General features: G+C 39.5%; 1 protein-coding gene across 4 annotated transcripts in view; it reads left to right on the top strand.

Moving 5' to 3' along the window:
* Window positions 1–12813, top strand: part of PCDH15 (protocadherin related 15) — a 378762-nt gene that overhangs the window by 134902 nt on the left and 231047 nt on the right. For all 4 annotated transcript variants that reach the window (XM_072869959.1, XM_072869956.1, XM_072869957.1 and 1 more), the window contains exon 8: window positions 10004–10112. In XM_072869959.1, coding sequence (XP_072726060.1) covers window positions 10004–10112 — 109 coding nt within the window. The remainder of the gene's footprint in view (window positions 1–10003; window positions 10113–12813) is intronic.

The raw sequence follows: 12813 nt of genomic DNA, 5'->3' as shown, positions 1-12813 counted from the left end.
TGGATTTACTTCACTTGTGGTTGGATAACTGTTGAAATATTTTCTGCATTTTACTGACATGCAAGTACTTTATGATGTATTTGTGTTCATTAGTGTTTCGTCACAGCCCTTGTTGTACTGGCAAAGCATCTGAAGCAGCGGCAAGAAATGATGTTGGAATGGTTTTGCAGTTCTTCCTGCTGTTTTAGTACTGTGTGTTGGCAATAGTGTATGTATTTCTGTGCAGCACGGATATAAATTAACTAATTTCCGATTTACAGTTTGTATTCTAGTCTCACATGTTCCTCGAGAAAGCACAAGGAGAACCAGTGTGATCCTAATGATTCATCAATTCATCAAAAACTTTCTTGGTTTAATATTGTAGGGCTCCCTTTGAAAGGGTAATGTATGTTGCTTTACTAATATTTTCTAGCTGGCAAAAAGCTTCTCACCCTTGTTTGTATAGAGATGAGAGTTCTGCTGTCTTGGTTGTTGTGGTTTAACCCAGCAGGCAGCTAAGTCCCACACAGCCGCTTGCTTGCTCCCCCCGGGTGGGATGGGGGAGAGAATTGGAAGGGTAAAAGTGAGAAAACTCGTGGGTTGAGATAAAGACAGTTTAATAGGGTAAAGCAAAAGCCACGCACACAAGCAAAGCAAAGCAAGGAATTCATTCACTACTTCCCATGGGCAGGCAGGTTTTCAGCCATCTCCAGGAAAGCAGGGCTCCATCACGCGTAACGGTTACTTGGGAAGACAAATGCCATCACTCCGAACGTCCCCCCCTTCCTTCTTCTTCCCCCAGCTTTATCTGCTGAGCATGATGTCATATGGTGTGGAATATCCCTTTGGTCAGTTGGGGTCAGCTGTCCCAGCTGTATCCCCTCCTAGCTTCTTGTGCACCCCCAGCCTACTCACTGGTGGGGTGGTGTGAGAGGTAGAAAAGGCCTTGACTCTGTGGAAGCACTGCTCAGGAATACCTAAAACATGTTATCAACACTGTTTCCAGGACAAATCCGAAACATAGCCCCATACTAGCTACTGTGAAGAAAATTAACTCTATCCCAGCCAAAACCAGCATATTGGTAAATTCAGTGAATTCATGAATCCGGTTTGCCAAACTCTTTATATATTTTAACCTGACAACAGAGAGGCAGGGAACTGTGGTCTTATTTCCTTGAAAATCATTGAGCCACTTAATCGGTGCAGAATTCAGTTCCTTGTGTCCTTGGCTAGAAATTTGGATGATTGTACAGATTCAGACCCACAGCTTGGGAAAAGAGGGGAATTCTTGAGCATACAAGTCCCTGGCCTTGATTTTTAGTTACACTGCACTTGGTGCTACCACTCAATAAAAATACTGGTGTTCCTTGGGGGTGTCAGTGCGTGCCACTTGACATGAAGGCAGCACAAGGCCTTGTGGAGTGATTGATTGTCTGGAAGCGGCAGCAGGGAAGCAAGGATTGCTGGCAGCTGAGAAAATGGGAGGGCAAGGCAATTGAGTTTGCTTGCAGTTATTGATGGGGGATGCCAGTGTAGATGGGGGTGTGGGGTAGGGAGGCGGCAGATTGTCGCCACTGTGACACTTAGTAAATGTGAATCCTGTAATATTCAATTAATTAATATTATAATCTGCTGAATCTGAATAAATTAGAATAAGCTAGTATTTAGGAATTAGGTGTGCTCTTTTCACAATGGGATATATGTTCTTATGTTCTCAGAGAAGAATGCCTGGGGAGATGTTTCAGATTTTTCAATATTAGACAACTTATTGAACTCCTTACAGAAAATGCTTAACTGTTCAGCATTAATCATCTTAAAAATGTCCTCCATACATCCGGGGAACAGGTCATATATGTGTATACGAGTGCCTTAGAGCTCTTAGGACAATCAAATAGGTAACACAGGGTTTACTATGACTTAGGGAATTATTTTAAAACAATATCCATTTATTTGGTAAGACTATGATTTAGGACAGGTTTTCATAGCCATGTTAGAAATGCATATATTGGGTTAAGGTCAGTTAGCTGTGTGTCTGCCTAAGAAATGCCACCACAAACTGGCAGACTGAATTATTAATGCAAGTGAACATTCCTTTTTTTTGTGGATTGTTGCTCAGGGCAGTGTGGTGTATCTTATTTTGGTCAACCTGGAGTAATGCATGTTTTCATTATGTCCATCCATCCTCCTGTGTCCGTCCTCGTCCTCCCCCCCCCCCCCTTTTTTTTTTTTTTTTTTACTTTTTAGCAATCTTTGTGTATGTCTTAATAACTTAGTCTTCCAGGTGAATTAGTGGGTAGAAAATGTCTCACTGTGTTTGAATACAATAATAAATTCTAAAGATTTAGTTTTTGCCCCTTCTGTTAGTGGATTTCATGCAGGCTAATAGACATAGGAGCATTATTATGGGTGGGAAGCTCGCCTTAGTGAATCTAAACAAAAGTTTGGGAACTCTTCTTTTCATATGGCTTTATCTTTTACAGTAGTTGGTAATGTTTACTTCTGCCTATGTAGTAGCCCTGACCACTGACTCCCAGAAGCATCTCAGGGCAGGCACGTGGGAGCTGAAGTGGTTGTGAATCATCAAAGCAGCATCACCCCAGTTTGTGAACCTATGGCTGGTTCATAGTCTGTTGTCTTCAACCATGTAAAAGACAGTTCTTATTAATAAATTAACTGCTCAAAACCAGGCAGTGTCCTAGTTCAGTAAGGTTAACTGTGTCTCAGTTTCTCAGAACACAACCATTTTTGTGGTAATAAGCAAAAAAAAAAAAAGGTCTGCAGAAAATCATGTTGTTGTTCTAACTCTAAAAATGTGTCATTTCCTCCTTTTTCCTTCTTATCTTCCCTACGGGAAGAAGTTCTCCATAAATAGATACGGTTGGCAAATTTACCTTTGCATCTCAGGTAGACCATGGAAAAGATAGGAAATCTTTCTTTTTTTAAAGCAGAACTATGCTTGGTATCAGCTGTGCAACAATTATTATGGTCCCCTGTCTTAAAAAAAAAAACAAACCAAACTCTAAACTTGTAACTCATAGCAAATACCAATCAGTGCTTTTTTCTTTCCTCATTTAATGCTTAGTACTTGATAGAATCAGTGCCTTGGATAAGCCTATGGCAACTTGAATTCAGCATAATGCTGTATGTGGTACAGCATGGGTAGCTAATTTGAAATCCTAAATGGTTGTTCAGTCTTGCAGTTAGGTTCTGGTATTTCATGACTCTAACATGTAATTATTTAGTAACAAACAGACAATATTGAGAGAACAGTGTTAGATACAGGGAGAACTGAGTTCTTGACATGAGAGGTTTTAAGTCACTTAAAAGCTACTGTTCAATAATGCATGAAGTCGCTGTATTCTGGGGAGGTATCTGGGTAAAACTGTAGATATGCAGCATTAAGTTCAGCTCTCACTCCTAAGAGATTGAACCAGTTTTTATTTCATTAACTTCAAGTATAGCATTTCTGACCTGCATGGCTTTAGAAATCAGGAAGATGAGCTCCAGGTGAACATATAAAGAAAGGAAGGTACTTCCTTCAGGTAAATGAGTTCCCTGAAGTTGGTCTTCTCTTTGCTTTTCTTTATCTTGCTTATTAATAATTATTTAGCAAAAATGACCCTCTGGGAGTTTTTTGGCAACGTGCTGGTTTTAAACCATAAGCAGTGTTTTCCCAGAGATGCAAGGTCCAAGCTGATATCTTCCAAAGACTTTGTGCAGTGCTGAGAAGCAATGTTTTACCCTCAAAAGTAGATGAGAAAAATCTCAGGGGAGGAGGATGGTGAGTGGAGTTATAACTAAGGCAGGTGGAGGAGGCAGATGGCAGTCATTTGAACAATCAATCAAAAGTGTCTGTATAAGATGACAAAAACCCTCAGTTTCAGTTTTTAATCAAATAATTGAGTTATTACATTTAACACATGACATTTTAAATATCTTTCTATTGAAAGTCTGGCAGTCATGAACATCTTAAAATGTTTTAAATAAAATAATGTACATGCAAAATCTTTGGAAAATAGTATCTTCAAAAATAGTCACTTTTGTTTTATTATGCTTGAAAGCACAAAATGCATATTCTGCATCTTGGTTGTAAGCTTCCTTTTAATTGTTCCATACTGTATTTCAGTCACCATGTGACGGTGAAAAAAATACATGTTTTTATGCAAATGCCTAGAGATACTCTTTGGATTATTGAATGCAACAGCAATCCTAAATTTTTTAAGCTCCACGTGAATAAATAAATTAAAAAATCAGTTGCTCCTTTTCCTCACTATCCTTAGTAGGAGCTTAAAACACTCTTGCGTGAATGCATGCAGAGGTTTATGGCTTCCTTTGCAAGTTTTGGGACTTTGGGACTTTAAAGATCTTTTGCTTTAAATTTTTTTTATTTATTTTTCAGGTAAGAAAAAATAGGGAGGTTTCTGCCAGTCACTACTATTTTTTTATTATCATATTATTATAATGTTATTATCCTACTTAGACACCTGTATTCTAGCCACGTGTCACCATTTGCAATAGAGATATCAACTGAAAGACCTTCACTGCGTTATGAAGGTGTGTATGCTGAAACAGAAACGCAGGCGGAGAAGGAAGCATCAGAGACAGGCTCAGATGTGGTGGTGGTAGTCAGTTCCTGAATAAAAGCAAAAAGAATTTTTGTGGTTGAAGTATGTTCAAAGATGTAAGCAGGAGTACTGGTGTCTGGAAGCTAAATTTCTCTGCTCTCCAGGGAAACATGACTTTTGCCTTTCTACTGAATAAACAGGATTGTTTAAAACAGACCTGGCTGCATTATCGGTTTCTCTTCTAAACAGAAACAGTTTGTAGCCAAATTTTGGCTAACCACACAGGTCAAAGAGCAAGACATAAAAACACTGTAGAAAATTAATAGAAGCATTTTCCAGCTACACTAAATGCATTAAGACAAAGCATTTGAATGAATATTTGCGGTTGTGGTTTTTTTCTTTTTCTAGCCCTTTCGATTTTATAAGAGTAACTTCAGATAATTTCCAGTCTTCTTTCCCATGACAGAAACTCGATGCCGCTTTTTGAAGCGTGTATCATTGATGACTGGGGTAGGCGAATGGCACAGTTTTATGACATTTGTGAATAAACATTTTATTATTCACTGATCATTTCATAATGAATTATGAGAGATCGTTCTATTGAAGAGAGCTGAGGAAAAGATTCCCAGTGCTCTGTCCTCACAGCCCCTAAGTGGTCAAGTCTTGTTTGATTTCACTGATGAGGAGGATCATTTTGATTCATCGCCCTCCCAAACATAGCTGAGATTTATCTGTGTAAGAGTACTGAGAGTTTTGGTTGGTGGTTTTTCATAAAAGGACTGAATATGCGCAAGAAAAATGTGCGAAAACTTGAGGCACTTCACTAAGTATGCAGCCTTCAGTGCTTAAAAGTGCAGTCTTTTGCAGGTGACCCTCATCCTCTCTACTCTGAATAATTGAGTATAGTCTGTAATTCTTCTTGCTGTGCTCTCCCCCATCTTTCTGAGGTCACGTAGGAATGAGCTGAGCAGCTCTGGTACTAGCACAGATCCCTATGGGTCTCCCGTCTCTCCCTACGGGAACTGAAAGCTTACTTCTGCTCTGTGTCATGTCTCTTAACCTAACTGTTTCTGGATACGCGGGTCTTCGCTTGTTTTCTGACGAGGCCAAATTTCCTTAAGAGTATTTTGTAAGGGAGCTTGTCAAAGTTGACTGGAAGTCTACATGCATTGTATCAAACAGTTCTGTGGTATACATGCGCCACTGATTCCTGTAGGGAGCCACAGTAAGTTTGAGAGGCTGGATTTCCCTATGCAGAAACCCAAACTTTCCCTGGTGTATTTATTTATGTGTTTGCTCAGACTGTTATTATATCACCTGCTAATTTTTCCTGGTACAAGCCTCGGGCTTCATGGTGGTATTCCCCTGGGTTGCCCTGGGACCCGTTTAATTTTGGTATTACGTTTGCTACCTGCTGTTTCTCAGGTACCAAAGCACTTTTAAGCAGGAGATTACATAGCACAGCAAGTTCATATGATTCACTCTTGCCTTCCTTTAGAAACCCATCTGCTCTTGGCCTCATGTTATTCTTCATTTGGCTTGTTCAGTCCATAATGCCTCTGAATGCTATGATTTTTTGCGGGACGTGCTAGGCATGCCGCATGGAGAAGGTGCTGGCATGGGGACCCATCAGAGTCCTTTCATGGTGAACACAAAAGAAGGAAAAAAAAAAAAAAAATAGGTTTTGCGCTACTATCTTAATCTCTTTGAGCTTTTTTTATTTTTTTTTTTTTTTTTTTTTGCCTTGATCATCTCTTGGCCCTGCAGACTCCCTGGCAGGCTTCCTGTCACAGTTCTGTTTGAAGAAGGATTTATGTTTTTTAAAATTTATTAATACTTGTGATAACATTTGCAAGTTGGGGTTTGGGTTCTTTTTTTTGGCCTGCCTGATGGTGTATTCTGCTATATTGAAGCACCTGGAAGTCTATTAATACCAAAACCAATAACTGAGAGATCTCTTCCCTAATGGGGAAAAGTAAATAAATTACTGCATATTTTACCCTAGAACTGACAGGATCTCCTTGTTAGTTTGTTTTTTAATCACCTGCATCTGCCAGGGCTTGTGAACCCTTTTATGTTCTTCATTTGGAAGTGGCTGGTTTTTGAAGGCCATCTATTTATCCTGAGTAACCTTCCCTGCACCTCTGCATAGCCGTGCTGGCTTGCCTTGCTTTGCCCTTTCTCAAGCCTGTCTCAATAAAAACCCCATGTGCTTTTTCTTTGCCTCCAACTGAGTGTCCTTAAGCAGTCGTGGGCCCTGCAAACATTTCACTCTTTTCAGTAATCTGTTTTCCCTTCCTTTTAATGAGCTTCCATCTTTTTATGAAGCTCTCCTTTGAGGCTGAGAACGACAATGCTAGGGGGTTTTTTTTGTCTTTTGCAAGGATGTTGGATTTAATACACAATGGTGGCTGTCACACACCCCACTTTCTAACGTTTGCCCGCTCTGCAGAGCTGTGAGGAGGCTCTGCCTCCTCTGCTTAAGTCAGCAGCCACCTTCTATCTTTATGTGACCGTGTCATCTCTCTTGAAAGGCTGAGCAAAGCCTCGTCTTTTCTCTGAACCTCCTGGTGAGGGTGGCAGTGGGTATTGTATTGTTGTGGTCTGCTGGCCTCTAGCAACAACTGCTAACCGTGATAGGCAGAACAGTTTTGGGGGCAGGACTGGGGCCCTGTCACAGCGAGATGGGCTCCGCAGAGCTGCCTTGGGCTGCATGAGCCCCAATGGCTTTGCTGCCAAGCAGCACCACGTCAGCGGGACATGGGGGATGTTGTGAGCACCTGTTTGTGCCTTTTACATTTTTAAAGTGCTCAGGAAAGAAAGAAATATCCCTATGTAATAATCATGGTTATTACTGGTATTGATCACAGCATGTTTTGACTACAAGTTTTAAAAATAATTATTTTTCATTAAAAGTACATGTTCACCTTCTGAAATGATCATACGCATGCTTTTACAAATTTATTAACATACTTAATGTCTGCTTCTTTGTGCAGTTATGTTTTCATAGCTCAAATTTAAGTTTAAATGAAAAAGATACTTGTGTTATCTATGGATTATTAAAACAATATGAAAGTACCTTTAGCTTTGCTTCAAGGCGCATCAGCCTATTTAATTCAAAACAGCTTTAAATTATCCCTAAACATTTCAGCGGATTGCGACTGACTTTGTTGTGTGGTATCTTCTAGTTTATGAGCAGCCCATTTCAGGGTGTGTACAGTACTTAGAAAAACAACTTATATGGAATGAAAATTTAATGGATTTCGTGTTTTATTCTTAGTCGTCTTATACTTCTTTGTTTTCTTTTACAACTTGCTTCTGTTAAATTGATTGCTTTGGTTCTGAGGAGTCAGTGTAATGGTGGCAGCGTGGGACAAAATATCTATTGTTCAAGTAGAACCTGTTTAATTTCAAATGCAGTTTTTCTAAATGCTGCTCTCGAGCTTCTCCTTGAATTGGGAAGTAAAGCACATGTCCTTGCTATCTGAGTTAAATATCCAACAATTATTATTTTAGTCTAGTTCCGGCGATTGGGTACAGCTGACAGCTCATTATTGACAAGGCGCGATCCATCGCTGTTACTCTAGCATAGACTTGGATGTTTCAGCTTGGCCTGCAATATTGTGAGTGAGTTTGGTGAGTCTAAAACCTAGTTTTATGGTGAGTTTAAAACCTAGCCAGCCTTAGCAAATGAAACTGTTTTAGTTGTGGGTATGTTTTTAACTATAATGTAGATTTGTCTGAGACTGCTTCAATTGATCTGTAAATTTAAAAATAGCATTTTAGTCTTGGACAGTTTTACGCATAATCTTATCTCTCAGCATGTAACTTTTATGCAGTCCTAAAGCATTTTAAAAATTCAAACATATGTCAAATATATCTTCTTCTCTCTTTCTTTATGCCTATTTTGAGCTCATCTTCCTCTTTATACTTTTAAGAATTTAATATTTGAAAGAGTCAAAAATGGAAACAGGCGTGTGACAAAGGGCCTCACCTGCTCGTTGGGAACTGTGGAAAAAGCCATGAGCAGAGAGGCAGAGTGAAGAGGTACCAGTCCCGTGTTGGTAGGCAGATGCTCTGCACCCAAAGCCAAGAGCTGTGTAACCACACGTGGCTACAAGCCCTGGCTCATGAGCCTGGAAAAGCCTGGTCGGACCTCAGTAACCTGTAGGAAGTGACTTCTGGGTGGACAAACCGCGGGCAGAATAGCTTGTGTTATTGCAGATGACTATGCGGCTGCGTATCCAAAATTATGGGAGGGGGTATTAACTCTCCCCTCGTGCAAACTGCCTTGCATCCATTCCTGTCTTGTTCTCTTCCTCCTGGCTCACCTCTTTTCCCTCTGGGTTTATTGACAGACATCGCTAAAGCTCTTGCAGATTTCTTCCAAATCTCAGCAGGAGGATTTCTAAAGGCTGTGCCAAAACTTTGCCAAGTGTGGACTCGTCTCATTCCTATTCCTACGCTAAATTTCAAGTTCCCTCTTGCAGAACATGGAGGGTTAGAGCTTTCCAACCCAAAGGCTTCTAGGTTTAGTCATACATGGAAAAAAGGCATCTGGTTTTTCATAGAGTTTATTAAACATTTTGGCCACACAAATGAAAGTTCCAAGGGGAGAGAAAAGACTGGTGCACATACATTCATGGGGTAGCTATGTTTCTAGTTGATTAAGCAGCCAAGGTTACTGAAACTGTTCTTTTAGAGTTGGGAATAGCAGATCTGATGTTATTACTGGAGAGTGTATCAGCATAGGAAAACTTTAGAAAATATTCAAAGCAATAGTGAGGGCTAAGTGCTATTAGTAGGTACAGGAATGCTATTAAGTTGGTAGGTAAAAAATTGGGTGTATAAATACTGAACAAGATGAAAGCCTGCAAATGCTTTTTCTGGCTTTCTGTTTCCATGTTTGGCGTGCAAGATCACTCCACTTCTGAATAATGGTGTGAATTATTGCAGTGTCCATCCAAACTTTTCAAATGTATCTGTCCTTGGAATGTCTGTACCTTGGCTTGAATTTTTCTTGCAGTATGTATTTGTGTATCACAGCCACTCTAGCTCCTAATGATTCTCAAATTCAGTTTGTTTTTATTTCCTTTTTTAAAGCATTTGTTGTATTTCACTGCTATGATGATGTCTGAAATACCTGATTTAAGGAACTATTTATAGTAGTATAGTCAAGCATTTGCTTGAACGTTTGTGAGCTTCCTTTCCTTGAAGATGCTATTATAGTATAAAACGTATCTAAAAGAAGGGAGGTTGCTGTAGAAATATATGTTGCCTACTTAATTTTGATTTCAAAAGGGACATGTGCTGTAACTATTCTTAAATATGACATTTTTTTTCCTCGTGCAATTTCAGCAAATATCTTTTTCAGTGGGATGTTTTTGTGTTAAACCTAAGGATCTGCCTACTGGCTTTCTAATTTTTCTGTTTCAAATCTGTCTGATTTTTCATTTCAGGCACGTGTGAATCCCATCAGTGTCACTCCACCCATACAAGCCATAGATCAGGACCGAAACATCCAGCCTCCTTCTGATCGACCGGGCATCCTCTATTCCATCCTAGTTGGTTGGTGTCTGCTACTCTTGCTATCATTCACGATCAGTCACTTTATTATGACTAGCCAGAGAAAGATTGACTGGGAGAGTGGAAACCTAATAAAAATTCATATTGTGGTTACTGGGATGTTTGAAATCATTGTTCTACCAATTTACATTTAATAGCAATTTAGAAGGTTATTTCAGATGGTTGCATTATTTATTATTATTTATTCAGATTAGATTCAGAATTGTCTGGTTTAGCAAATGGAGCAACACAGCAAGCAAAAGAAGACAGATTTGTCTTTGCTCATAGCTATGCTGCAATGCATTTTTCATTCACAGATGGAAAGGTGCAATAAAAGATGCTGAAGAAAGTCACTTAGAGCAGGCTTCCTTCCAAAAGTGTTCTGGCACAGAGCAGCTTAAAGGGTCTTACTGCATCTACCTTTAAGTTTGCTGCCTGTGAGCTTGTATGCTTTCCCTTGTAATTTAGTGTTTGTTTAGTTGACTGTGCTGTTTTCTGGCTAGAGAGGAATGCAGTTCTAGAAAGAGTTCAGAGAATACCCACTTTGCTGGGGGATTTCTTATATTCTGCTGTGGGTTTGGATTGTTTGGTTTTTTGTTGTTTTGTTGTTGTTGGGGGGGTGTGTTTTTGGTTTTTTCCTCTCCTTGCTACTTTCCTGTGTTTGGCATTTGTTTCCAATTGCTTAGCTTGTATGATTTGATAATGGAAAAGGCCTAAGGCAGTGGTTTGCAGTTGCAGTCCTCCACCTGCCCTGCTCTTCCCAAAGTACAGAGACTGATGTTGTAGTAATTTCTGTGCCCTGTGACTAGCGTGGGAATTCAGAATCGTGTGTTTTGTGAAATTGCATCTTTTTCATGTTTGCTGTGTTAAACTGCAGCTAAATCCTCTCCATGGCTTGCCATGGAGAGGTGGAAGTAAAGATTTTAATGACCAGATTGCATAGTTTTGTTTGTCATTTAAAAAAAAAAAAAAGATGCTTATGTATATTATAGTTCTGTTGTGAAAGGGGAAAAATAGTAGGTTTGATGGTTTGATGTCTGTCATTTTGAGAGCCATCTTAAGAGGGTACAAATGAATTGCTACTGTACCAGGTACCACTGTACTGAATGTGCAGGTCCTGAGCTTTGTGTGCAAAATGCAGGAGCCTGAATCTGTGCAGTGCCAACAGACTGGTCTTGAGGCATTTCCAGGGCTCTACTCCCAGGACCATGGCAAGGGACATGGCCGTGGCAGACCAGCCTCAGCATGGCAGACCTCAGCATCCTCTAAGAAAAGAAATCAGGTTTTGTTTGGATAGCCATGTGGCAAGCTAGAGTCCTTCAGGCTGTAACTGGATTCAGATCTGGCAAACCAAGGGATGCATTGCTGTCAACTAGTCCTTTTCCAGCAAAACTGTTTTATAAGGAAATTTATAAATACATGTAGAGTAAATATACTAGGTGTTCTTATGTTTGAAAATTGACTTGGTTTACTTATAAATTCTTGGCTTATTTATAAATTCTCCTATTGACAGTTATGCCCTAATGCAACATTTAGTCCATTTTTTTAATGTTCTTGGCTTAACTTGCAAAGTTCTTCAGGAGTGAACTTACTAAAAATTGTGTTTCACTAACCTGTGATATTTTTAATGTTTGAATGACTGTTTTGACCTCAAAGAAATAATTCAGAAAGATGTATTATAGCAATTTGGTTTGGTTTTGGGGATTTTTCAATGGAAAGGCTATCTTCCCCCCCACCCCCATGGTCTTCAAAACAATTTCTTTTTAGATTTTAAGTCTGTCTTCATCTTTCCCAGTATGCAGGGCTATTTATATTTTAGACTTTACCTCAGAAAATATTAAATAGTTTCACAGGAAATAGGCCTTGCAGATATTTCTTGTTATATGGATTTTTCCCTTGCTTCAGATCTAAAGGTAGTTCTTCTTTATATCTTTGGATATGTCTTTTTTTAAACACTGGAAGGTCTGAACTATGCCCATAGAATGAGAGAATAAGCTACTTGCCAAATATGAGAGTGATTTTGAATTTTATTTGACTGAGTTGTAATTTGGTGGTTCTTTTACCATGCTTTCTTCCTCCCACTGCACACCTATACAAGTCAAATCCTGGCATATGCTTTGGGCACTATGGATGTTATATATTAAGTCTGCGCATCTTTCTCAGTATCTTTAGGATCTACTTTGAAGACGTGTTTCTTTTAATTAAGTCCAGCATCACCACAGTGATAACTTGCTTCTCCTTGATGTGGCTTACTAACCTCATCCTTAAGTGCCCATAAAGATCTCCGCCTGTTATGCTTTCAAGCTAACTAGCCTTTCAAGTGTTCAGGTAGATGCCTCAGTGCTGCTTTCACCAAATCTAGTGATCTTTCCCATGGAGAGGGTACGAGTGAACCTCTCCAGTTCCAACAACAACAGGTTCCCCTGCAGTTCACTGAAAAGGAGTTAGACTTACTCCATGAGGTAATGATAAATACCTGTGGAAGTCTTGTTACACATTCACGTGAGCATAGCAATGCTGAAGGCAAAAGTTAACTTGAGGGTAAGACACTTGAGAAATTAAGAAATATTCCAAGTGTATTACTAGCCTATTATTTTCTGCTTTCTTTCTCATTCTGACCTCTGAGTACAATCCTCTCAAAGGATATATCAAGATGTCTGAATGTTCTTGTTCAAGTAGTTATGGACTGACACTGATAAAATGG

The sequence above is a fragment of the Ciconia boyciana genome, chromosome 8, assembly GCF_034638445.1.
Source record: "Ciconia boyciana chromosome 8, ASM3463844v1, whole genome shotgun sequence".
Lineage (NCBI taxonomy): Eukaryota > Metazoa > Chordata > Aves > Ciconiiformes > Ciconiidae > Ciconia > Ciconia boyciana.
Note: the sequence above shows the minus strand (reverse complement) of the source record. Positions and strands in the feature narration are given on the sequence as shown.